A 23,767-nucleotide genomic window follows, 5' to 3' on the forward strand; every position below is an offset into this window, starting at 1 on the left:
AACTTAAATCCGAGTGATGTGTTGGGCTGCCATGCAGGGACTCTGCTGTGCTATGGCTCTGTTCTGCTGAAATTGGCTCAGCATGAGGTATTTTTTATGCGATGATTTTAAAACGTTGGACAGGCTGGGCCAAATCATGTAGTGCAGTCATTGATTTTTACTTTAACTCAGCACTTTGATGCCAGTGAACCCCGTAAGAGTTCCCACGGTTGAAGACTGGCTGGTGAACTTAAAGTTATCTTGGATATTTATAGGGTGCCTATTCTTGTAGGGTCTTTCTGGCTGTTCTTATTGAGAGGGAGGATGGGAAAGACTCTAAAACATGGTTCCAGGCAGCAGGAACTTTGGGTTCAGCTGCAGTTTATGGTTCCTGGAATAGTCACTGAATTACTCTGCCTTGGTTCTGCCAGCTGTACCTGCAGTATGGAGTAGTATTATGTGCTGTGCAGAGGGGCGCAGGTCTGGTGCTTGTGGTTCATCTTGCATGTATCAAGTGGTAGGAGTAAATTTATTGATACTCAATACTTCCTACTTATTTTGCAGTTTGTGAAAAGAACTAGGGAGTGTATTTTCCTTTATCCAGAGAAAAGTGAACAAAGACAGTGAGATGTTACTATTGCCTGCTACTTTGAGTTAAATGTCAAGAGCATGCAGTTTGGACTTTTATTTTTCTGTTCAGGTCCCCTTGGAGCAATAAAGCCTGCAGACAGGACATGCTGGGACCCTGCTGCCCTTCTCTGGAGGTTAATGGTCACTTTATCTTTAGCCTTGTGTTTGCAGGCGCTGGAGTCAGACAGCCTTTTCCCCAGAACTGTGCTTCCGTGGTTTCTCATATTATGAGTTCAGCTGACAGCCAGCAAGATGGTGTCAGAGATGACCTTCGCTTTGGAATTTTTATTTCAGTCACAGTCGAAAATCAGGATGTTGATGGTTTTAGGAATATTATTCCAGATGTGTGAGTCCTTGGTTCTCCTCTTGCTTATGCCTGTGCAAATAAATCAGGAGTAATTCTGTTGAAGAGGTGGGTCCACATTAGTGCAAAACTGATATACATGGGAAGTCATTAAACCTGATTGCTGCTCACAGCACAGGCAATGTCAGTCTGATCTGTCTCCAAGGGAGCTTGGCAAGAGTACTGCGAGGACATTGGCTGGATCTGTCCCCAGAGGGGAATTTGGGAAGAATGGGGTGTAGAAAACTCAATTCATTATTCACATAATCTCAGGATGTTTGTTTAGATTCAGTAACTGTTACCTCTGGTGTTTGACATCTAGACTAGGCGCTGGTCCATGCGCCTGTAGCTACAGACTGTGTTCTCACATTTCTTTCCGGATGGTCTTGTATGTTGCTGCCTGCCTGGACACCGAGAAGGAAAAGTTGTGTTGTTGGAACTCAGTATTTTTTAACATGGTATTTTCTTAAGTCAGAATGTGTAGAAATAGAGCCCCTTTGTTCAGCTTTGGCACTACCCGCCCTTAGACAAAAGAACCACAGTTTCCCAGTATATAAAATATTGACCATGCTAGTATTTTCACAGGAAATACCAAGCTCTTCCACTGTGTCAAAAATAATCTGCTTTTCATTCACAGTCATTAAAATGTTAGATTTTTAGATTTATGATGTTGGATGAAAAAGCAGATATTTGAGAGGCAGCACATCCTGGCTACACTGTCTGCGTATACAGGGATGCTGTTACTTTCTCTATAAATAAATGACATATTTATATGCAAATAAATCCTTGCAGATTGAACAGACACTTCTGTCTCTTTATCTGTATTATTTGTTCGGCAATTGACGTTTTCTGACACTGAAGTCTGAGGTTACATCTGTGATCCTGTTGCCAATCTAGGGGAAATTACCTTTTGATTGACACATGGCCTGACCTTCATCTCCAGATAATCCAGGAAGAGTTCACGTTTGACTGTGGGAACACAAAGGACGGATTTAGCATACCGGTGTCTTTTTGGCCATATTTTAGAATTCAGTAATGCCCTGGATACCCCACATAGAGGTTTATCTTCACTGTTTCCTCAGAGGTCAAGATAGTGTGTTTGTGATAAACTGCAAGAAACGATTCAGAATTACCAAACACTGGAGTCAAAAAGATTATATAAATTGCTGCTTTCTTTGAAATATTGAATTACTTTACAGGAAGTCCTCTAACAGGGAATAACAACGAAAATCCCAGACATTGTACACAAAGTGTAAAAATAGACATAATTAGATCAACATGCAGCAATTAAAACTCCAGAGCAAGTATCATGGCAAATTTTTCAGGCTTATATGCATGAATAAAAAGCTGATACAGTACACAGTTAGAGGTCCGTGGCTACACCTTCAGTTTCAGACATGGGCTTTGACCCTCATTTTCCTCCTAATATTAATCACAGATGGACGTGTAAACTCTGCAAGGCAGAAATCCTCTTATCTCCACTTCTTTGTTTTCTGCAGAGTGCTGTGTTTTATTCCAACCCCTTGTTTGTTTAAAGCTCTGATACTGCAGCTTCTAACAGTGATACATGTTTAGTTGTTTCTTTAGTATTACCGAAGAGTTTTCACTGAAAATTCCCAAGCCAGGCCTGTTTGCCAGCCTGGGAACCTCACTTGTGAGAAACCTAAACCCATTTCTGCTTCAGTAAAGGTCTTTCCTGAGGGTCACATCCATGTTAGCACACAGTTAAACAGTCCATATGCCAAGTACAGAGAGAATTGTGGTGTGCAGAATGTGACCTGCAATGTTACAGTTAGATTTCTGCACAGGATTTATTACAAATTATAATGGAAGAAATGCTTTACAAGCAATTCAGCTGGAATGGCATGTTTTTGTAAATACTTAGTCAAGATCAAGTGCAGCATAAAATCTAGACCGTAAGTTCTCATTTAACCTGGGCTTCATTGCTTGGTGGTAAAGGCACGAGAACTGATATCTAGACTTGGGTTCTGCTGGATTTGCCCCAAAATACCTCAGTTGATGCGCACACACTGGTAGGGTTACTTTTTCAGAGTTAAACAGGTGAATAGGATGTGTTGGTGGTGTGTGGGTTTGCAGCTCTGCCCGAAGAGGAGGGTCGGTCTGTGCAGCTGCATCCCGGGCTGCGGGAGCACGGGGTGCTCAGGCCGGCGGGAGCTGGGAAAGGTGGAGAGAGGCAAAATACCCGAAAAGTGCAAAACGTGACTCGAGGTGCAATCGCAAGACGTGTGTAATTAACACTCAGCATCTTCATTACATAAAATCCAGGTGCGTACAGATCAGTCTGTGTGACGGCTCACCCCAAGGCAACCGTGCCGGAGGAGCCGCAAGCCTCCTTCAGTGAGTTCTCAGCTAATAGACACCGTGGTTTTTGCAACAGCAAAACTTACCAGGGGAATGCAGTCAAAATGTGACTTGGTAGAGTGGCTGGGAGAGAGGGCAGTAGATTTGGTAGAAGGTAAAGGCTAAAAATGAGAGCCCAAAGTCGGTCTTGTAAACAATAAATCAGTTCAGAGACACTAAAATACACATGAAATCTGAAATGCTACAGGCTATCAGTTTGCTGTAGGATTTCTACTCCTACCTTTACATTTGTCTGGTGAAAAATCTACATGAAACCTTAATCCTTTCCTGAAAATAAAAACAAATCAATCAGATATCCATGTTTAAACACAGTCTGTGAACCATGGGATTTCCTAGCTGTGTGACATCTGGTCTGTCCCTGCTGCTGTGAGCTGTGTATGTGTCCTGCCCGCATGCAAGCCAGCCTTGACGGACGTTGTGCAAAGCGTGAAGTGTTTGCTGTCTGGGAGCCCAGGACGCCGTTAGCCCTTAGGGGTGTAGTTGCAAGAGGCGGCAAGAAAAGCAGTAGAACTGTCGGACACAAAACGTATTCTGAATTTCTGGTTGTGTGTGTAGCTCCTAACACCTCTGCTGTCAGGCTGCTGGCGTGTGCCCTATGCACGTGTATACGTGTAGGAAGTGCCTGTGGAAACGTGCCGGTGTTTTTTAGCTCACTTTGTTCCCCCGTTGGCTCACTAGTTGCTGTTGGTTACTTACGTTGGAGACACCTTTTTTGCAGTGGCACAGGTGAAAGTGCCTATGAAACAAATAACTTGCTGGTTTTAGGAGCTGTATTTTGGTGCAAGCGTTTCTCAGTGGTTGCGTTGCTGGGCCTTGCCCAGACTTGCTTCCCGCATTCCCTTCGCAGAAATTAAGAAGCCTGTTGGGAAGTGTAGCTGCGGTACCGCGGCGGGAGGGCAGCTCTGTCGGGGCTGCCCGTGCCGCCTGCGGGCTCAGAACGTGAGGCCAGATGGATTTGGATGTGCAGTGATCACAGGGGGTGGTGCAAGGTTGGGCTGTTGAGGGAAAGCAGTGGCAGTGAGGCTGAAGAAGTCAATGGGGAATGCCGTAATTCAAATGAAAGTGAGCCCAGACTGGGTTATTTCAATAAAGCCAAGCCACAAACTTTAGAGGAAACCCGGATCTGATTCAACTTCCAGGTGTCTAAACTTGCTGTCTTCCCCATCTTTAAAGAACCATCTTTACTTTGCCAAAGTCTGTATTGTGTGGTTGTTTGGTGTTCATCTGCTTTCCAAGCTGAAAACAGCTTTAATTAACTGGCAGCAGAGCAGCCCATTTGCTTTAGCACTTGACAGGTGAAGAGCTAACGTAGCTCAGCGACTGTTTGGCTGTCAGACCTGGGGTACAGCACCTACGCACTTACTGGCACTGATTTACCTGTGGACTCAGAGCCAGTGATGTCTATCAACGTCTGGGATCTCAGATCTGTCCCGTGAAGCTCAGCGTGCAGCATTTGGAGCTGTGCTAGCGATAGAGGCCGAGCAGTGCGTAGTAAATGCTGCCATAAAGTGGCTTGGAGACTGGTACAAAGATAAAGAATCAAAAAGGATTAAATCCTCTGATGGGGTAATTATCTTTAATGACTGTTTACTAGCCTGTGCTTCTTGGAAAATAAGGGGGGTTCTAGGTGGTGCAATGTGTGTTGCTAAACTGCTGGTTCTTGGGAACAGGACTATGACCTGAATGAAAACCAATAGATGAAAATCTGCATGTTCAAGTAAGTAACTTCAAGACGAAAATACATGAAAAAAAAAAAAGAATAATGAAAGGAAACATATTATGAAAGCAAAACACTTGGGGAGCTTAGGAGACAGGGAATCTGCTTCATGTTAGCAAAAAATCTGATCTTTTGCAGATCGTGGGCTGTATTCTACACCAGTTAAAGTGATGAAATTCTTCGAAAGCCATCAGGATTTCACCCTTCCATTGGCTTAAGGGGTTGGGCCTTCCCACTGAAAGGCCATTTGGTCTTTCTTGCTTTTAAATACAAATGTGAATTTCTCATGAGGTCTGCTTCATTTCTTACTAGAAATGTTTCTGTTGGCAGCATTTTCTGAACTAAATGCCAGGCGGATTTCAGATGCAATCCTGCATCCAAGGTTTTGTACGTTAAGCCAGTCAGAAGGTTTCTCCAGTAATCTCCAGGAATTCCTTCTCGGTGGTTGTTGCCCAATAACCAGAGTCTTGATTTTTTTTCCTATGGGCTTTTTCTGACAGGTGGAGACTAATGCTCTCTAGCCGGCCTTTTGCTGTTACCATTAGAAGTTCAGCGCAAAGTCATTGTGACAAATGCAGTAATTCAGGACAACAGCGAAACCCATTTGGGTAAAACTTGAACTAGCATTACTGTATTTTTGCTTCTTTGTCTTTTCCCAAGTGAGAGAAAGTGTATCTGCTTGAGATCAGGTTTGATTTGCGGTTCTCCTGTGGATGGCATTGAAGTTGGCAGCTCGTAGAGGCTTTCTTTCCTGCTAAGTGGGAAACTGGACTGGAGTATGATTTGGTTCCTGTTTGTGATGGCCCTTGCACTTGCTGCCATTTATTATTTGTGTCACGGCTTTCCTTTGTGTAGCGGGCTTGGTAGAAAATAAAGAAACGGAGTTGTCTGTTCACAGATTTCAAAGTTCTGCCCCGTTATGAAGCTGCTGTAGCTGGGTCAGTTACGGGGCTCCTCACAGAGATGCGTTTCTCAAACTTCATGTCTCTCTTACAGGAAAGGTGTTAAAAGAAAACATTTTTTCTCAAGTATTCCAGAAGAACTGCTCCAACTTAAATCAGATCTCTCTACTCAACACCTTTCAGAGGAACTCATATAGAAATATAATACTCTCATACTCACATAATACTCTCTTGCCAGCATTCAAATATTATATACTAGCTGAGAAATACAAATAAGAGTTATGAACCTACTGCATTTAAATATGTATGTGATTTTTTAATCAAGAGCTGCGATTCTTACCAAATATGCAACTCCAGGCACCAGCCAACACCTTGTTACTGGCTGTGATGCTCCCAGCTCTGCACAGGCAGCCCAAGGAATGTCTTGCCTCACCTCTCTGCTTTCACCTCAGCAGAGGTCATTAACAGCCGTGATGCAGATTCATTGCCGTATGAATTTAATGCAATGTAGTGTAGTGTCGGAAATGTGTGCAGCTTTGTTGTCGCCAGGGCTTGGGTCAGCCCTGGGAATGAAGCTGTTTGAGGTTTATGTTCCCCAGTATTAAACCAGACCCACTTTCCTCCTTCCGCACCCAGTGAGGGTCTCCTTGGTTGTGCTGGCGAGTGACGAGTGTTGCGTGTATCGTCAGAGGGCATCACCAGACAGTATTCTTCTCATACAGCACGCTGACTACTTTAAACTCCAGAGCTTTTTGCCTGACCTTGCGATATTGCAGTTTTGTTGTTTTGTTTTCTTTTCTGTTAATGTGCAGAGTAGCTTGTTAGAATAGATTGTGATTTACATCGAGGTGGGATAATGCCTGTTCTGGAAGGTCCCATGCACCCCTTATGTACTGGAGAATTATTACAGTTTTTAGTCATTATTTCAAAGATGTTGCAAGTACTTCCTGTAGCCTTTCTCTGTCTAAAAAATAACAATAACAATTAGTCTCCTCGGGGCTTCTTCACATCCTAATTACAACCAAGCCTTTCATTAGTCCCACGGGGAGGCAGAATCAAATGCCATATGGTATTTTACACTTAGGATGCTGTGCTTAACCAAGAGCTGGAAGGAGGCAGGAAAAGGGGGAGTTAACAATTCATAACCATGTACGGAGCAGGCACAGCCCTCCTTGGACCCCGTTCAGCAGAGTCTGAGGGCCTCAGATCAGGAACTTTATCTGGCAAGTAATTGCATCGGCACGCTGGCTTTCTTGTGCGCGTGTGTGGGCACTCGGAGAGCAGGACGCGAAGCTGCTGAATTCTTTGTGCTGGCATCTGCACGCAAGGATGGAATAAATGCACACACGCCTCCCGGGAAGGACCATGGCTGGATTCTACGGTTGCCTGAAAAGTAAAAAGTAAGTGCCATGCTGAGCCCTCCCCTCCACCTTCCAAAGCGAGCTGAGGCTGGTGGGCACTTGGAAATCCTGTCTTTGTTGTGTTTCAGCAGCAGCACTGGACAAAATGCTGGTGCCTTGAGACCAAAGTACCGTTCTGAGAACAAAAGTGCGAAAAATCAGTTCTGGCTGAAATACCAACGTGGTGAAAATTGGTCATATTTTTTTCCTTCAGAGGTATAAACATGAAATATTGAAAAAGGAATTAAGAACCTTTTCCTGTCTAATTATAGCAAGAAGAAAAATGTCCTCTTCCTTATTGATTAGCTGTTTTGTTTATGTATTATCACATAAAGATGAGAAATAAAGAAATGTGCATTGGGTTTTAAAAAATGTTCAGCTAGAAATTTGGCAGTAAATGCTCTATGAGAATGTGGTGTGCTTAATTTTTGTATGAGCAACCTGAGATTTATTTCTGTAATTGCTCCCTGGTAAGAGATTTGGTTGCATTTAAAGTAAATATTTTGTATTGCTTCACTGACGTATTCTGTTGGAGCAGACTATAAAGGGAGAAGAGAATGCAATGATGTATTTTAGTATAATATTTGTGCTTTAAACCACTGTGACAATACATTCTGTTTTTTTCTTTGACATTTTCCATGCTAAAGAATGGAACAAAATTTCTGCTGCAAAAACTGAGCAGTGTTGTTTGATGATGTTTTGCATCAGCAGACTGTAGAGGGCTCTATTCTTGCATACAGTATGGGATTACAGAAAGTGAAAATGGACAGTGAAAGGCAAGCAGAGTTGTATCTTGAGGCTTAAGATGCGAATGAGGATAGTTAAATGTATGGGTAAGTACTGCTTAGGTGAGGAGGAAAAGTACAGTTAAAAAGTGAAGCTGGGAATTCACTTTTTCTCCTTTTCCCTCTCCTCCAAGGTTGTATCCCTCATACCAAGTTTATCTCGCATTACTCTGGTGGAAATGTGCATTTTCAAAGGCACACAACTCCTCTTGGATCTCAGTTAGCATTTCCAACCCATATTGACTCATTTCCTCTTTTGCAATTTGCAACGGTGTCTATGAGATGGATCTAAGTACTTGGAAAGCAAGACTGCCTTAGAGAAAGGGGGAGGATGCGATCAGAACTAGCAAAAGGGCTCAGAGTGAGTCCTGATGAAGGTAGGAGGATTGGTGCTTGAATTGACAAGAAAAATCAGTGTATATTGTTTGATTTCTGCCAAGCTGTTTTTCCCCCAAATCCTCCAGCATCTGATGCAGTTAAAACCAATTGGGATGTCTGAGGCTCTGAATGCTGGGCAGATGGAGCTTCCCTCATGTGGCATACGATCTCTTCTTTCCTGGTGGATCTCCACCTGATTTATGAGGAACTGTGGGGTTTTTTTTTCCTCAACAAATTCTTTTTTCTTGTTACTCTTCAGTTAGGTCTCTGCACCTGATATATATACAGGTTATGTGCCTCAACCTGTTATTTCAGCCCTGTGATACGTTCCTAGGTGGACTAGTGCAACTGTTATTACTTTGCTGCTTTGGCTGTGATTATTGGCCATTAAAATGAGTCTAAGGCACCAATTGCAGTAACAGTGATGCTTTTAGCCTGAGGTTAATTTTGGATTATATTTGTTTGGAATTTTCCCTGAAGAGTTTATCTTTCTGAAAAACTGGCTCATTGGAAAGGCTTCCCCAAACCTGCACGTGGTCCTCTGACCTGTAGGAGTCAGTTTGCTTTCTGAATGAAAGCTATTTTGGAATGAAATCACTTATGTTTTAAACAATTGGCTTGGGTACCAGCAGGGATTTAACCAGACTAGCACAGAGCTCAGTGCAGGCCATGAAACCTGCCCCTGGTGCTGGGAAAGGGGCCCGTCCAGGGCTTTGAGCTGCTGGGACCAGCTGAAGCACCTGGGCTGTTGGAGCAGCTGCTCTGGGTGGCTGTGCTGTGCTGTGCTGTGCTGTGCTGTGCTGTGCTGTGCTGTGCTGTGCTGTGCTGTGCTGTGCTGCTGGCACGAGTACCCTCACTCCCCTGCATTTTGCAAGGGGAAGCAAAGCCTCTGCCTTGGTACATTGTGGAAATGTACGGCTGAATGTGATCTTTGTGTGGAGAGTCCTGTCCCTGTGCTTTGTTAATGTTCTTTTATGAGATGTCACATTAAAAAAACAAAAAGCCCAAAGCCTTAATCCAGGTAGTTCTTCATCACAGCCACAATCTTGGCTGCTATTCCAATGAAATAGAAGTTGTAGATTGCTCTCATATTTCTCTTTAAGCAGCATCTGAAACCTGAATAATCTTAAATTGTTCTTCCAGTAAGTTCGTTGCTCGTCATGCTTGCTGCAAATTTTCATTGTGCTTGGTCCTAGTATAGTGTCTGAAAAAATATCTGGACAGATATGATGAAGTTTTCTAAAGCTTGTGGAGGAATCTTTTCATACGTCTCTCAGTTTTTGGTACTGGCCAAATGCATAGTTATGAGCTGAAAATGTGGTTGCTTGAATAGTAAGGTTCACTGATGGTCAATGCAAACTGCCGGTTTCCAAAGACAAATATAGTGTGTTAGACGCTATATAAAATATTTGGCTGAAGGCTGTGCATGCCAGCTCAGAACTGGTTTCTATAACAGCCTATAAGGAAATGTATTTAACTGGTCTGTACTTAATGCGGTCACTCAGGATTTCATGATGCCTTTCACAAGCAATCCCAGAATTATAGACGTATTTCAATTTGAATGTTTTCTGCTATACCATGCTCTGCACTTCCAGTGGGATATTGTATTATTTTCTTGTAGTCCAAAATTGTAAAAAACTGCTGATGTACACTTTTATCCTGCAAACAAGTTCAGCATTTGGGTAAAGCAAGTTGATCAAGGGATGCATCAGTATAATTTTGAATATATTTATAGGTTGCTTGAGATGAAAGTAATTGCGAATGTAAAATGATGTTATGACCATGAAATGGAGTAAAATGTGTTTTCTGGATGAGGTGCTGTTACTCTGTTGCTGTAGCTTGTGTTGTTGCCTGTTCAGATGAGTGTCAGGAAGGGAGTTTGGTGTTTACTGGGATTATTGCAAAGACAGTGTAGCGCTGTCCGCCTGATGGACAACCAGCGGAGATGTCTGTTCACTGCCTCCCGCACCATCGCCCCACGCCGTCTGTTGGAGAGGGTCTCACGGGACAGTGGAAGGAATGCCAGAAGTCCCTTCGTCACTGGTGCATAATATACTTTTTACAGCGTTTATATCTGTGTGGGATCCTTAGAGCCTTTGGTTCCCCATCCCCAGCGAGCAGATGCTGTTTCAGCTTGGACACCAGCAAGTGAATTGGAAGTGGTTTAAAGCTCCACCAACTGCTACTGAAGTAGCAACTTGGCGCTGTGGGGAACGGGGCAGTTTAAAACTGTTGGCTCTTTTCTGTCAGCAGCTCATTTGCCTCCTGTGGCCTCTCTCTGTTTCGGAGGCACGTCATCGCTGCGGGTCTCAGTAGCTGTGTTTGGTGCCTGTCCGCAGGACGTGGTGCTGTGCTCTTCGGCCCAGTTTTAGACATGGAGCATCTCTCCGGGACTCACGGGCTGTCTGAAGTGACATGCTGGTTCCCTGGCTATCCATGTCCTGTCCCTGGGCTCGGTGGGGCTGGCAGCTGTTGAGTGGCCTTGGAGTCAGTGCTGGGAGCTGGGGCAGAGCCGGTGCTGCGGTCCCGTGAGGAGCTGGGGGGTCTGTCTGTGTGCGTGGTGAATTCTGGTGAGATAAAATCCTTCCCTTCAACACTTTGGTATCCTGAAATATGTTTGTTTACCTGTCTTTATTGTACACCACTTTGACACAATATTTCCTATCCAGGGCAAGAAACAGTAACTATTTTTCCATTTTTTTGTTTGGCGTTTTTTTTGAGATGAAAGCATTTGAGGATGAAAGGTGGTTCCTGCCCAGCAAAGCAAGGTCACCAGTGCAGAGGCAATCCCTGGATCCACACAGGGGTGACAATACTGGGTTTTGAGAAACAGCTTATGGGGAGGTGGCAAGAGGCAAGGCATTGAGCAGGAGACGGGATGTGCTTGTGTGGGAGGTGCAGAGCTGTCCCTGCGGGGGCCAAGGCACAGTGAGTGAGCTGAGGTGGAAGGACTCCCTGAGCATTGTGATTTTATCGGGGGAATCTTTCAATACACAGCCTATGAGCATGTTCCTGTACATGGCAGTTATACAGAGTATTTGGACATTTGTGAGCTTTTTGTCTCCAGCCCACAGGGATTGTTCAGTATTATACCTGGTATTAAATGTGTGCAGGCTTAAGTCCTGTTTTCTTACTCAAGAATAGTAGAGAGGGTGAGCAAAAGCAGTCAGGAGGTTGCAGAGCCAGGGCACTGCAGGCAGTTGAGCACAGTTATTATAGCACAATGGTGCTGTATTATTAACAAAAAGATCAACTATTAGTCTTTGTTGATTCATTCCATTTGACTCATCTCTGTGCAAGAAGTTCAGTTCTGGCTTAATACACCAGTGAGTCACCCCACATCTCCCAGTCCTCCTCGTTCTGTTGGTGCTTCTCTCTGGATGGCGTTTGTTTCAGCAGCCACGGCGGTGCGGTGTGTGCTGGCTGCAGGCAGAGGAATTCCAAGCAGGCATCCCTGTTTGTTTGGTTTCAGCAGAACAGCCCTCTCCTTATCTCCAACGTGCTGAGTATTTGAGAGACGTGCACCTCTAATGCTGCCTGTCCTGCTTTTCTTGCACTGGAGCTGAAGCTTCTTGGTTTGGGACAATCTGCTGAATGTGATTCTCACTCTTCCACACCATTTGGCTGTCAGAGTTTTTGTCTGCATTATTTTGCCAGTCCAAGCCATGAAAATATCTTGTCATAGTTTTGCCTTATGATGTCTTCTTACATGAAAAACTTCTGCTCAGTGTCTAGCTTTGTACCCTTACAGCCAACTGCAGAGATTAATTTATCATTCCTCCTCATACAGAGGTCTAGAAAGTTTAATAATTGTGATATGAAGGCCTATAATTGGCTTTAGAAGATGGAATGTGGCTATAGACATGCAAGACAAAAGTGTGGTAGGTCTAAGCTGTACTTCCAGTAGATAACCTACCTGAGCTGGTGTAGGGCAGCTAGAGCTGATTACCAGCCAACCTTGGGAAAATCTGAGATAAGTCTGTGGGGAGACAGGAAAAATCCCCAAGGTGATTGCAGGGTTGATTCCCCTCTCCCTCCTTCCCCCATTTCTCTTAGGGGTTGCTGCTGTAAGAAAACAGTTGAGCACAAGGTGCTCCACTGTAACGTAATCCAAGTTTATAGTTCCGCATTAAAACTGTTGTAGTTTCAAGGTTAGTAAAACTATTATGCATCAAGGAGTTTTAAGCAGTATTTTGGATACAGCAAATACTAACTGCAGATTTATTTATTTATTTATTTATCTTTGTATCTTGTTCTATTATTAGTAATTATTTGTATCAAGATAGCAGGTGGCCCTCCGAGGCTTCATTGTGGGAGTCACTGTTTAAACAAACAAACAAGTCAGTTAATACCCTGTCTGATTTTGCTTGCAGATGCTGAGCTGTCACTGTTCGTCACCGCGTCAACAGTCAGGGTTGTGCTAACAGCTGAACATTTCCAACACGATGTACACGAAGTAGCTGAGATGGGGGCCACACGCGCCATTATTCATTTTTTAACTGTATCGTTACAACAGTGCGTGCTGCTGCACGTGTATATGTGCACAGGTATCGAGACATTCTGTGGGCTGTCGTACCCTGTCACCATGCTGGTGTCTCTGTGACTGCTGGAGGGGGTTGTAGCACTCGTGGTCAGAGCCGTGTAACTTGGCTGTGCAGACCGAGCTGCCTGATTTTGCTTTTTAACCATCCAGCCAGAGCTAAGGCAGCATTCCAGCTTCAAATTTTTGTGGTGGTTGTTTCTTTTGGCCTCCGAGTTTCAAGGATCTGGTGCTAATTAGGGAACCGAATGTTTGACTTTTATTCATTATGAATTCATTTATGCTTATTCATTCTCAGAAATATGTAACTGCACTTTTGCCAGGCTTGTAAGTATCACTCATCTAACGACGCAGTTCTGATCCACACAGTAGTTCGGATATAAATGGGATGCTTTTGAACACTCTAGCTCAGAATTGATGCAGGCATCATGTGAATCATCAAGCTATCTGTGTATGTGGGAAAATACAGATATGACAGAGGTACAGAGGGATTGTTTGTTGGTTCGCTCTCGCAGTCAAACTGCTTTCCATCATCTCAGTTTAGTGAAGAGAATGTTCCAGAAGTTGAATTTTCATTGCTTTTCCTTCAAAAAATACAAGTCATATTATTGGTTTCTTTCTTGCAGCCTTGGCCTGTGAAGATCTTACAGAATGTCTGTTCCCATCTGGTTCCTTTCCCCTCTTCCAGCTACCTACTTGTCAGTATCCCATCTTGTGTCCTTTTTTCCTACTGTCACGTACCCTCTCTGCTCCCTGATGCTGCTGTGCCGCCTTCTTCAAAACACAGTTGAATACAGCTTGGTAGTCCATTGGTGCAAAACAGCATTAGCTCAGATAATCTTATTTTAGATGATCCTATTTTAGAGAGGTATTTGTGGATGGAATCCCAGAGAAGTAAGATCCCTTTTTAGCGGTTACTCATACTAAAGAGAAAAGTCAGCAGATGCCCTTGGGACAGAAATGCCTCAGGGGCTGCTTTAAGCACATGCACGATCTCCCTTGGCTCTCAGTTCTCCATGTGCTTCCAGAGCAAGGGTACTTAGAAGCTGCCTGAGAGAGAGAGCAGCCAGAAGAGAAGAGCAGGGACAGCCGGAGATTTCCTGTAGAGCACAAGAAGAGGGACCCCCGGACTCCCCACACAGCTCCCGAATTGCTCCTTCTGCAAGTGTGGGGGCCGCCCCAGGCCTCCCTCGATCGGCAGCCAAAACGGGGTCTGGATTCCAGAAACACTCATGGGCAGTGGGAGCTCAGGGGGTTTAGCCAGCCGGACACAGTGTGTTTCAGCACAGGAGGGAGCTGGCCCTGTTGTTATTTTTGTGTGTGCACAGGCAGTAGACGTTGCCCCAAGTAGGTTTTGGGACTTCACAAGAAGAGAGGTTTCCTGAGCTCCCTGCCAAAGGCAGCTTCTGAGACCACAAAGCCTGCATTTTATTTGCTCTCTTATGGCCAAAAGATGGCTGGCTGTTTTTATGACAGTTTGATCTTCAGAGTGAAAATTTGTAACACAGTTAGCCCTGGAAATTTCTCTTCGCTTCTCCTTTCTTTTCAGTGCACTTTGGATTCCTGGGCATTAAATATCTATATTAACTCCTCTTGGAAGAAATACATCCTGGGAAGTTTGATCTACCTGAAGATTTTTTTTTCCCCCATCCTTGAGCTGCTCTTTAACATACAAATTGAAGAATAAGTGACTGTTTTGGAAAAACCTTAAAAAAGGAAAGCTTTAGACATAGCTTGAAGTCCCATGTTTCAGTTCTGGCGTTCAGTTTGCTATTGTTTCAGCCTCATTTCCCCTCCAATATTCAGACAGCTTAATTTGGTAAAAATGTCTCCAGACACTTCATTTGGCCCCAGGATGTAATGATTTTTCACATATTGGGAAAATAAGACCTTGGAAATCAGTGTGAGACTCAAATATAGGGGCATGGCAGATATGCAGGCTACTCTTGTGAAATTTTATGGCCTCTGTTATTTGTCTTTTCTGTAGTGGTAGCCCTTGATAGCAGTGTCAATCGGTCCGACTCCAGCGTGCTGGTCTCCCTTAGCAGAGGTTGGTGCTTTGCTCCTTCATAGGGCTCGTTAAGCTTTCCAGGTGTTCCCTGTGACCATCGCGATGCTACAGGTAAAGAATCTCAAAGCTGCACGATAAATAACTTGGCTACTGTCAGCAATCCAGCAATTTTCCCTGTTACCCAGTGACAGAGCCAGGAAAATCAGCCAGCTTTCCCAAGTCCTAGCTCAGTAGTCTCCATCTGCTAGGAGATGTTTAAAAGATGAGCTCTGTCTCAGAGATTTTAATGTCTAAACTAATAGTTGTCACCTTCACAGTCTGCAGATATTGGCAATTTCCATGGAGTTTTCTCAGACGCGCAGTTTTTCAAGCTCCTGTAGTGCATGTTGAAGCCACCTGATGGTAAAGTCCTTTTGCTGATCCCCACAGAGCCGCCCGTGGGCTCCCAGGGCTCTGCACACCACAGGCCAGATATCAGTCATGCAACTTTATGCTGGGAGATCACAGGCGGAACAAAATGAACTAGAAGTTTGGAGAGGGGGTGAAAGCTAGAAAACAGTGGCTGAATAGGCCCATCACTCAGGCCTGGGGTGGAGGATTATGCATATTTATGGAATTTGCCACATGAAAAGGCAGATACAGTAAGCTTTACTTTTATTCCCGTATTTGACACTCTGACATCTTGACTCTGGTAGCATGAGGCATGTCTGCTGTTTAGTGATAGTGGCTTGACATTTCCTGTTGCTTTGCTCTTGAAACTATTTCCAAAGGCAGTAATGCTTACTGGATGTAGCTCCCCAACTGGCAAAGGCAGCCTTGGGTTCCATCCCTGTTGATTTTTAAATGCCTGGTCTCCCTCCTTCCTAACTGCTCCATATTTATCCGTGTCAAGTAGTTCTGAATGTGTCTCCTGCTGCTGGCAATGTTCAAGCTGCTTCGCACAGTTGCTGGATGATTTTGCTGCTTCTTTTACTTCTTTTTAGGAAGAGTGGAAGAAGATCCTCATTCCAGCTGTTTCCTGACATTTCCTCAGTGTGGTAGTGTAAAGAAAAAGCATTACTACATGGGGAAAGCACTGACTTATTCCTATGTTAATGCCAAATGGTGCAATTCAACCGGGTCAATTATTGTACATTCCTTTAAAATAGAGGCAGTCTGGATCCAAAATATTGGCTGAACTCTTGTGTGTGCTTAGGTCATGACTATTTTGGTGCCAGTCTTGATTTGAGCAAAGTTCTGACACATTTCTTCTGATTGGTGCAGACCAGAAAATGCACTGGAAAAACTAGGTGATAGATTATTACATGGGTGGGCTATTCAGAAACATTTTACTCAGCTTTTGGCAAACAGGTAGGTATTTGCTCTATTATCTGAATGGAGGCAAACTTGCAGTGGAGATCCTCATGTTGACAGCAACAAGACAAGGTTGTGCTCATGAGCACTGCAGGGTAACTAGGTGTATGAGGGCAGCTTGAAGTGTCATGTCCAGAACAGGTTCATCTCTCTGGCATGGGTGCCAAGTGTTGTGAAGCTGCGGAACTCAAGCTTCAGTTTGGCCTTTTCGAGCTGAGTACCAACTGCTGCTGGTGCCGGCCTCGGGTTTGAGGTGACACAGGTCTGTGTGTGCTGCAGTGCTGTCCCCACCAGCAGGGACACCGTTCTGCAGCGATTGAGCAAATGGCACGGCCGGGGCAGGGGACAGAGGCATTTACTCTCTCAGTTCCCAGACTGGCAACACTGTGCATTTCCACTAGTTTCTGTAGTAGCTTATAAATGTTTTTGTCTCGTTTGCCCTTCCCCCTTCTTATCCTTTTGGCTTCTCACACAATTACAGACGGAGCCTGTGTGACTGTATGAAAGGCATTTCCTCCTGGTACTTTTTTTTTTAAGTCAGCCTCAGCCCACCAGCTGCTTTCCATTAGTGTTACACACACTCTCACTAGGAGGGCGGCACATAATGCTTCAGGCACTGCTGAATAGCAGAAATTCTTCAGAATCACTGTCAGACTGAGGCTTCTCAAAGCAGATTTAGGTAGAAAGAGTTCAGCACACTGGGACCTGTCTTCTGACAAGCCTCTTGGAGAAGTCAAGGTGTGGGGACAGGGGGCGGTGAGGGGGTGTTGTCTGAATGCAAAGTGTGGTAGCTGTGAATAGATCTCTATGTGAATGGTTGTTTGCTCTGCGTACCTTGTCAAAGTTAGGAGCTGGATGTTGTCTGTTGCTTTGGGGAATTATGACCTCCTACTTGATCCTGGGAGAGTATTTTGTTGATATTATCTAGTTGCTTATCCAGACTTCCTGAGGGCTACTATTGCTGTATGAGTTATGATCGTTGGAAAAGGACTTTAAACTTTCTTAAACTCCCCCTCCTTCCATGAAAAATTACAAGACCAATATTCATTAACTTTGCGGAGTCCTCCCCTCACCATTATCAGTGGAGGCAGTGGCAGGAGTCCTAAAGTAAACTGCTGTCTGTGCTATTCTCTTACCTAAAACAGTCACAGTCTGGCAAGGGACATTCCAACTAGAGGCTGGCAATAAACCTGGGAATTTCGTCCTCCTAACACTGCACTGTACAGGAGTACAATGGGATCAGCTGGGCAAGGTCAGACCTCAGTTCCTGCTGTCTGGTTGGGTCGTGCCCTGTTTCAGCAGAGTTGTTTGTGGGATCTCACACCATTCAGCTTGTTCCCTGAATGGGGACCTTGAAGTGCAATTTGCTCAACTCCTGGAGAGCAAAGGAGCTGTGTTGGTTGGGTTTCTGATATGCTCAAGGGATGTGAAAATTGAATAGAAATCTTGCTGGCTCTGCTATTGCTTTGTGATTGACTCCGAAAATCCTGTTCTGTGGAACTGTAGAGGGTAAACTTCGTTTACTGTCATTGGATTAACTAATTCATTGATAGTTTGCTTGTAGGGCTCTCAGAGAGGAAAGCAATAAACCACATCGCGTCAGAACAAAGTCCTCCAATGTGCTTTAAGAAGACAGAGTAGAAATTTAACCTGTCACTCACCTTTTGCTGCAAAATGTAATCTGGATATGAAGCCATCCTTCATTCTGTGTTTTTGTGAAGGCTGGTGCTCAGCAGAAATGGAGGGGCTTTCTCTGAGGTCCTGCAGTAGCTTGAAGTGTATTCTGGGGGAGGGGAGAACCTGCATTGCCATCTTGCTGGGCAAAGTGTGCCTCCCAAAATCTGGAGCATAGGCTTGATTTCAAATTATTTGTGTATCCTGAAGGAAATTTGTCTTTAAAAGCTCCAGGCAAAAATTTCACTTATTTCTCTTGGCTGCTTGCCATTGTCTGTCTTCTATAGGCAATGAAGATGCTAACTGAATGCATTGCCTTATATTCTTGAGTCTTTATTTCCTCAAGCATTTATTTATTAGGAAAGAGGCTGTTCAGGGTTCAGCATCTCCTTTGATCTCTCTGTCATAAGGCCTTCTGGAATGCTTATACAGAAACATGGGGCTGAAGCTGAAGAAACACTAAAGGTGGGGTAGGAGCCTTGCTGTGCAGTCTCCAAGTCTTCTGTGCTGGAGAGACAGCAAGGAGGTTGTGTCCCTTTTGTGAGGCCGAGCAGAAAGTGTTTCTGTTTGTCTTGGGCCTTTGTTAAATGCAGGAAATTTGAGTCCTGTACAATGTTAACTTCCCAGGAGTCCTTAAATACACAAACCAAGCAGTGAAAGGGAATTGTCTTTTTTTCTTGTAGCATTTCCCACCCCCCCCATAGAATGTACATGTTCAGCAATGTACTCAGCTGGGAAAAGGGAACGGTCACAACATCACCCTGGGACTTGATTTCTTTTGCCCTGTCACTGCCCTCCCACAGAACACTCCAAGTATCTGTCCAGTTGCCCCAGTTTGTAAAAGGCAGACAAGGATATTTCTCCTGCTCCTGGAAAATACTTTTTTGTCTTAAGACTCATTAGTTCCTTCAATGAAGAGATCCAAGCGAATGCAACACAATAGGGTTATTAATGGAAGTTTTGTATGGGATAGCAGGGAGCCTAGATCTAAACCATCAAACCAGGTGAGGGCAGTGATGGTTGCTAGCTAGGTGCGGTTCCCTGCTTTGAGAGTAAAGCAAACCCTGCGACTTTGTAGGAGTTTTATTGCTTTAAAATACACCCTGGCAATGCAAGTAGGGTATGGTATCGACAGGTTTATTATTGTGATTGCAGCTATACAGGAAGGCACTTGACTGTTTGCAAGTAACTGATTAATCCATAGGTGCAGTAACGCAGCCTATCACCCTGTGCAAGGAGAGGTGAACACTGTGTGTTCAGTCCTTGCCGCTCTCAGTAAACTTTCAGTCTTTTCCGTGGCTTTACACAGGAATGGCTGCAGTAAACTCACTGGCCAGGGCTGGGGCTTTCAAGGTGACTGGCAGAGACCGAGCATCTCGTTTGTGCTGTCCCTCTGCAGCAGGAGCCCTGCGCGTATGCAGGGGCGGCAAATACTATTTGAGAGAGGGTTAAGAACATGATTAGAAAATTGTAGACTGGGGAAATGTGCCCAGTGTTTCACTTCTAGTGGGAAGCAAACAGTAGGTGGGACATGACCGCTCTCCTGCCTTGGCTGCCGGAGCTGTCAGTCTGTCTCTGCCTCCACGTCTCCCCCACCCAGGAGACCGTCTCCTTCGTGCCCCTGCGGGCTCCTTCTCCCAGCTGTCTGCTGGCATCTCCCAGCCTGAAGAGTACAGAAATACTACTCCAAAAGGCCCTTTATTTCACCTGATATTTTGATCCCTAAAATCAATATGCATACAGTATTTGTTTAAAACTTCGTCTGCAGTGGTGCAATGCTCTGAGAGAGCTCTCAGGGTGCACATGGTTAGTACAGCTGATTGAACCGAACGGACATGGTATCGACACATCTGACACTGCATCTGTCAGCTGTCATTAAGGCCTGGAAGTGGTGCATGTCCGAAGGTTCGATCAGTTAATGCCTGTGCACTCACATGTATTGGTATTGATGGGGATTTGTCCTCTTTTTCTCCATGACGTTGATCCCCAGGCTAGGGTTTGTTGCTCTGAATGTTTGCTAGCTGTTCTCTGTAAAGTACAGCTTACTGCCACCGGGTTGAAGTGTATTGTCTAATTGCTAACTTGCCTTCAGGTATGTCATCAAGCTTTTAATGATGGAATTTACACTTTGCTGTAAATATTTTTTTTCTCCCTTGTCATTTAAATGCTTGCTAACTTAAGGCTTGGAAAAACCTGTGATGGTTTCCCTCACCTCAAGTCACTGTCCAGTTCACTGTAAAAAGATGATCCTGTGATGAGGAATACAAAGGCACCAAACCATTAGGTCCTAAATGGGCCATGTTTGCAAACAACCAATGCAATTGACACTTGACCTCGATATGCCCCAGGGAACTCAGCTATAAAATTGAATTAATGCAGGAGATTATTTGATTGTGAAGAGACTGCCTTGGAGCTGAACAGCTTTGCAATTATAGTTCTACTTGTCTAAAATATTGGAAATAAATGCTTGCAGTTGTAGTAAGCACAGTGGTCAAAATATCGCCAAAGGCTGGAAGGATTTTGATCGAGCAGCTGAGATGATAGAGTGATATAAATAAATGTAGAGTTGATATAAACAAAGGTGGATCTGAAAGCAGCATTTGCTCTTGCTTTGGATTTATTGAAGGTGGGTAAAGCAGAAGTTAGGGGTCTAAATGGGCCAAATGTCCGGCCAACTCACATTCTGTGGAAATAAGCTTGAGTTTGGGGACTTGCCAGTTTCTCCTTGTAAATTTGTTGAATGCTTCCTTGATGTTTTATTTCAAATGCATTTCCCTTCCTGTTTTCATTTGTTTGTAAAGATTTCTTACTCTTTAGGTCCTGACACAGCGTACTGGAACTGCTAACTGTGTAAATGTATCACCTAGATATATCCCATAATAAAGGACAGTATTTATGAGCCACCCTGCTAAACTGTCACATTTCCATTGTTACTTGACATTTGTCCTGTAATTCGTGTGGTCTGCTGCTCAGTTCCTTTGTCTGTGACAGACACCCATGTAGGAGTCTTGGAAAATATAAAGTGGAGCCAGTTAACATTGAATGATCTTAAAACTAGGCTGAACTTTTGTTTTCATCAGAGAGGAAGATGATGCCATCAACTAATTTGGTTGATCAATAGCCGTGCTCGCGATAAGGTTTCAAAGCTTGTGGCTAAAAGCTGATTGCACTGCATCCAAAATAAATTTGATCTATTGGTTTCCACAAATGTAGCATAGCCGAGGATGATGCCTCAGTGCTGATGCTTAACTAATTTTAACAATGCTGACAGATTAGCCTGGTCCCTGCTGTGAGGACACTGTAACACATGAACCCTCGGCAGCAGAGCACTTACCTAGGATGTTTTTTACAGTAGCATGGGGCTGGCACTCTCTAGCAAAAAGCAATCATAAAAGCTCATTATTCTGAGACTGGGAAGCATGATAGTCTTTGCTGAGCAAGTTTAATGACATCTTTCATTAATGAAAACTTTGATCCTGGTTTCCTAAAAAGAGAGAGGTAATGGCAAGGATTTAGACTGGTTCGTTAGTTTTGGCTGGGGAAACGTTACTGAAAAATGAGGAAAAGTTCTGTGGCTGAAGTGCCAAAAAGTGTGCGAGCTGTGTTTGTGATAAACATTTAGGTATGCGGTTTCAGAAAGGACCCAGTCACGTTCTTTCTTCATGCTGGGCAGATGGACTAAAATTTAACCGATGATTTTAATATCTATTTCAGTGACTACATCATGGCTACGGGGCCAACAGAGGTCACACAGTCACCTGAAACAGGAGACACAGTTGAAGAATGCACAGGTAAGCAGCTCTTCTCTGAGTATATAGCTGATTTGGAAGTCAAATAGTGTTTTCTTTGGGTTGAGGGATCTGTAGTGTCTTGTTTTGCAGTGTGGTTTTATTTTTTGTAGTGTAAAAAAAAAAATATGGTCTTGTCACCTGGCAATATTATAGGAGGGATCTTTCGCTGTGCAGTACTGGAGGGTTGTAACCTGATAGAGGGTATTCCTTTCTGATTCTGGCTTGGATTTTCAAAACCAGGATGTTAGAGCTTGAAGGGCTGATTGTGGTGCCTTCTCTGGTGGAGCCTTCAGCCTCTGTTTGTGGGAGCTGGATCGGTGCCCCCACTGCAGCCTCTTCCTCTGCTTCTGGCTACAGACAACCGTTTGTTACTTATTCTTTAATCCAGTGGCATGGGCTGACGCAAACAGCCTTGAAGGAATGGAATCATAAGCAAGAAAGGAAAATGTGTTAACTATACCAAAGAATTGTCATAATTAAAGGAAATCCCCTTTGCCAGTGTTCAGTCTATTAAGGAGACAGGTGAATATGAAGAACAGCATCGTGGCTGAGGCACTTCAGGAGAAGTGGCTGTCGTATCACTTGATTTCTTTTTTTCTTTTATTTGGCTAATGTCTCACAATTGTCTTACATGTTTGTGTTTCAAAGTGTGTCTTGTGTTGTCCTTTAGAAATACATTTGCCACCATCAGAATGTTGGTAGAAGAAAGCAGCAAGTGGCAAAGCGATTGTCAGTTGAACTCTGCGTGGCAGATAGATTGGGGTGAAGAAAGTGTAATGACGGATGCCCAGCAGTGGCTGGTTTATTAAATTTATTATCTAGTTTATCACATAGTCCGGTGGTATCCATGGCACGTTGATGAACTTGTGTGAAACCCACACATGTAAATGTTGTGTTTGGATTCACTATGCAATTCAGAAAATGGATCAAATTCTGACCCAGGAGACAGGGAAGGCAGGAGGTGATTTGCTGTCTTAAGTGTTGGCTCTAAACCCACCAGGAATATTTCTGTCTCCACCTGAAGCAACATTTTAAGAAGGTAAAGGCTGCTGCAGTATTGCTGAAGTATTTGAGAGACACTTGACTGGAGCCTGGTAAAGCCATCTCAGGATCTTTTATTTACTTCCCCTGTAATATAGGATTGCCTCCCCTTTTCATAGCTTCAGTTGGCTTGTGATGTAAAGGCTCTAGGAGGCTAAAATGCCTAGCCTTCATAGTCTAGTCAATTAGATTAATTTCTTGAGGTTTACCTTATTGTCTGACTAGTAGTGGAGGGCTTCCAGGGCATGCTGCTCCTTCTTGATGGCCATAAGCAGGTCACAGTCCAAAAACTGTCTGCACACAATGCTAGCCTTACGTAATTCCATGACTTAATCGTCTTTCTGGCAATATCAGGTATTTTTAAATGAAGTTAGAATCACGGTATTTTCTGACAGTCTTGCCCATGTTTCTTTTTTATTTGTTTGTTTGGTTGGTTGGTTTTTTACTGTGTTTTTATTGGTGGAAGGATCTAGTCCTTGCATTTGAGGAAAAAGTAGAAAATGTGTCCTGAACACACCTTAGGAAGTCAGAGAGCATAAAAGATCCCCAAATTAACTGTTTAATTTAAATATGATAAATATATATTCCCTGTGCTTTTTACAGTCTCAATTTGCCACAGTAAAAAGCATCTTTTTTTCGTCTATCTTGTTATAGGCAAGAACCATGCAAAGAGCAGAAAGACGTGTTAATTCTCTCTGTGCACAGGAGAGACAGTGAAGTAGGCGGTACACAAACAGTAAAAAATACAGAAGAAACAAACTTTACAGAGAAAGAAAAGTGCTTGCCCTTGCTCCTTTTCTGTTACAGCGGGCTAAATCACAGCATAAGCAACTGAGTTTTG

At 43.9% G+C, this 23,767-nt stretch overlaps 1 protein-coding gene across 7 annotated transcripts in view; it reads left to right on the forward strand.

Moving 5' to 3' along the window:
* The window catches only part of KIAA1210 (KIAA1210 ortholog), a 113,150-nt gene that overhangs the window by 7,537 nt on the left and 81,846 nt on the right, over window positions 1-23,767 (forward strand). For 3 of the 7 annotated variants that reach the window (XR_010475672.1, XR_010475673.1, XR_010475671.1), the window contains exons 1-2: window positions 7,112-7,353; window positions 21,809-21,885. Coding sequence is in view for 4 of the 7 variants with exons in the window: in XM_005500434.4 (XP_005500491.4) it covers window positions 7,292-7,353; window positions 21,809-21,885 (139 nt within the window). In the remaining 3 variants the exon portion in view is untranslated. Of the gene's footprint in view, window positions 1-7,029; window positions 7,354-7,442; window positions 7,570-16,966; window positions 17,159-21,808; window positions 21,886-23,767 lie in introns of those variants that run through there. The other 4 variants (XM_065077802.1, XM_005500434.4, XM_065077800.1 and 1 more) reach the window with 4 other exon arrangements.

This window comes from Columba livia, chromosome 12 (genome assembly GCF_036013475.1).
Source record: "Columba livia isolate bColLiv1 breed racing homer chromosome 12, bColLiv1.pat.W.v2, whole genome shotgun sequence".
Taxonomy (NCBI): domain Eukaryota; kingdom Metazoa; phylum Chordata; class Aves; order Columbiformes; family Columbidae; genus Columba; species Columba livia.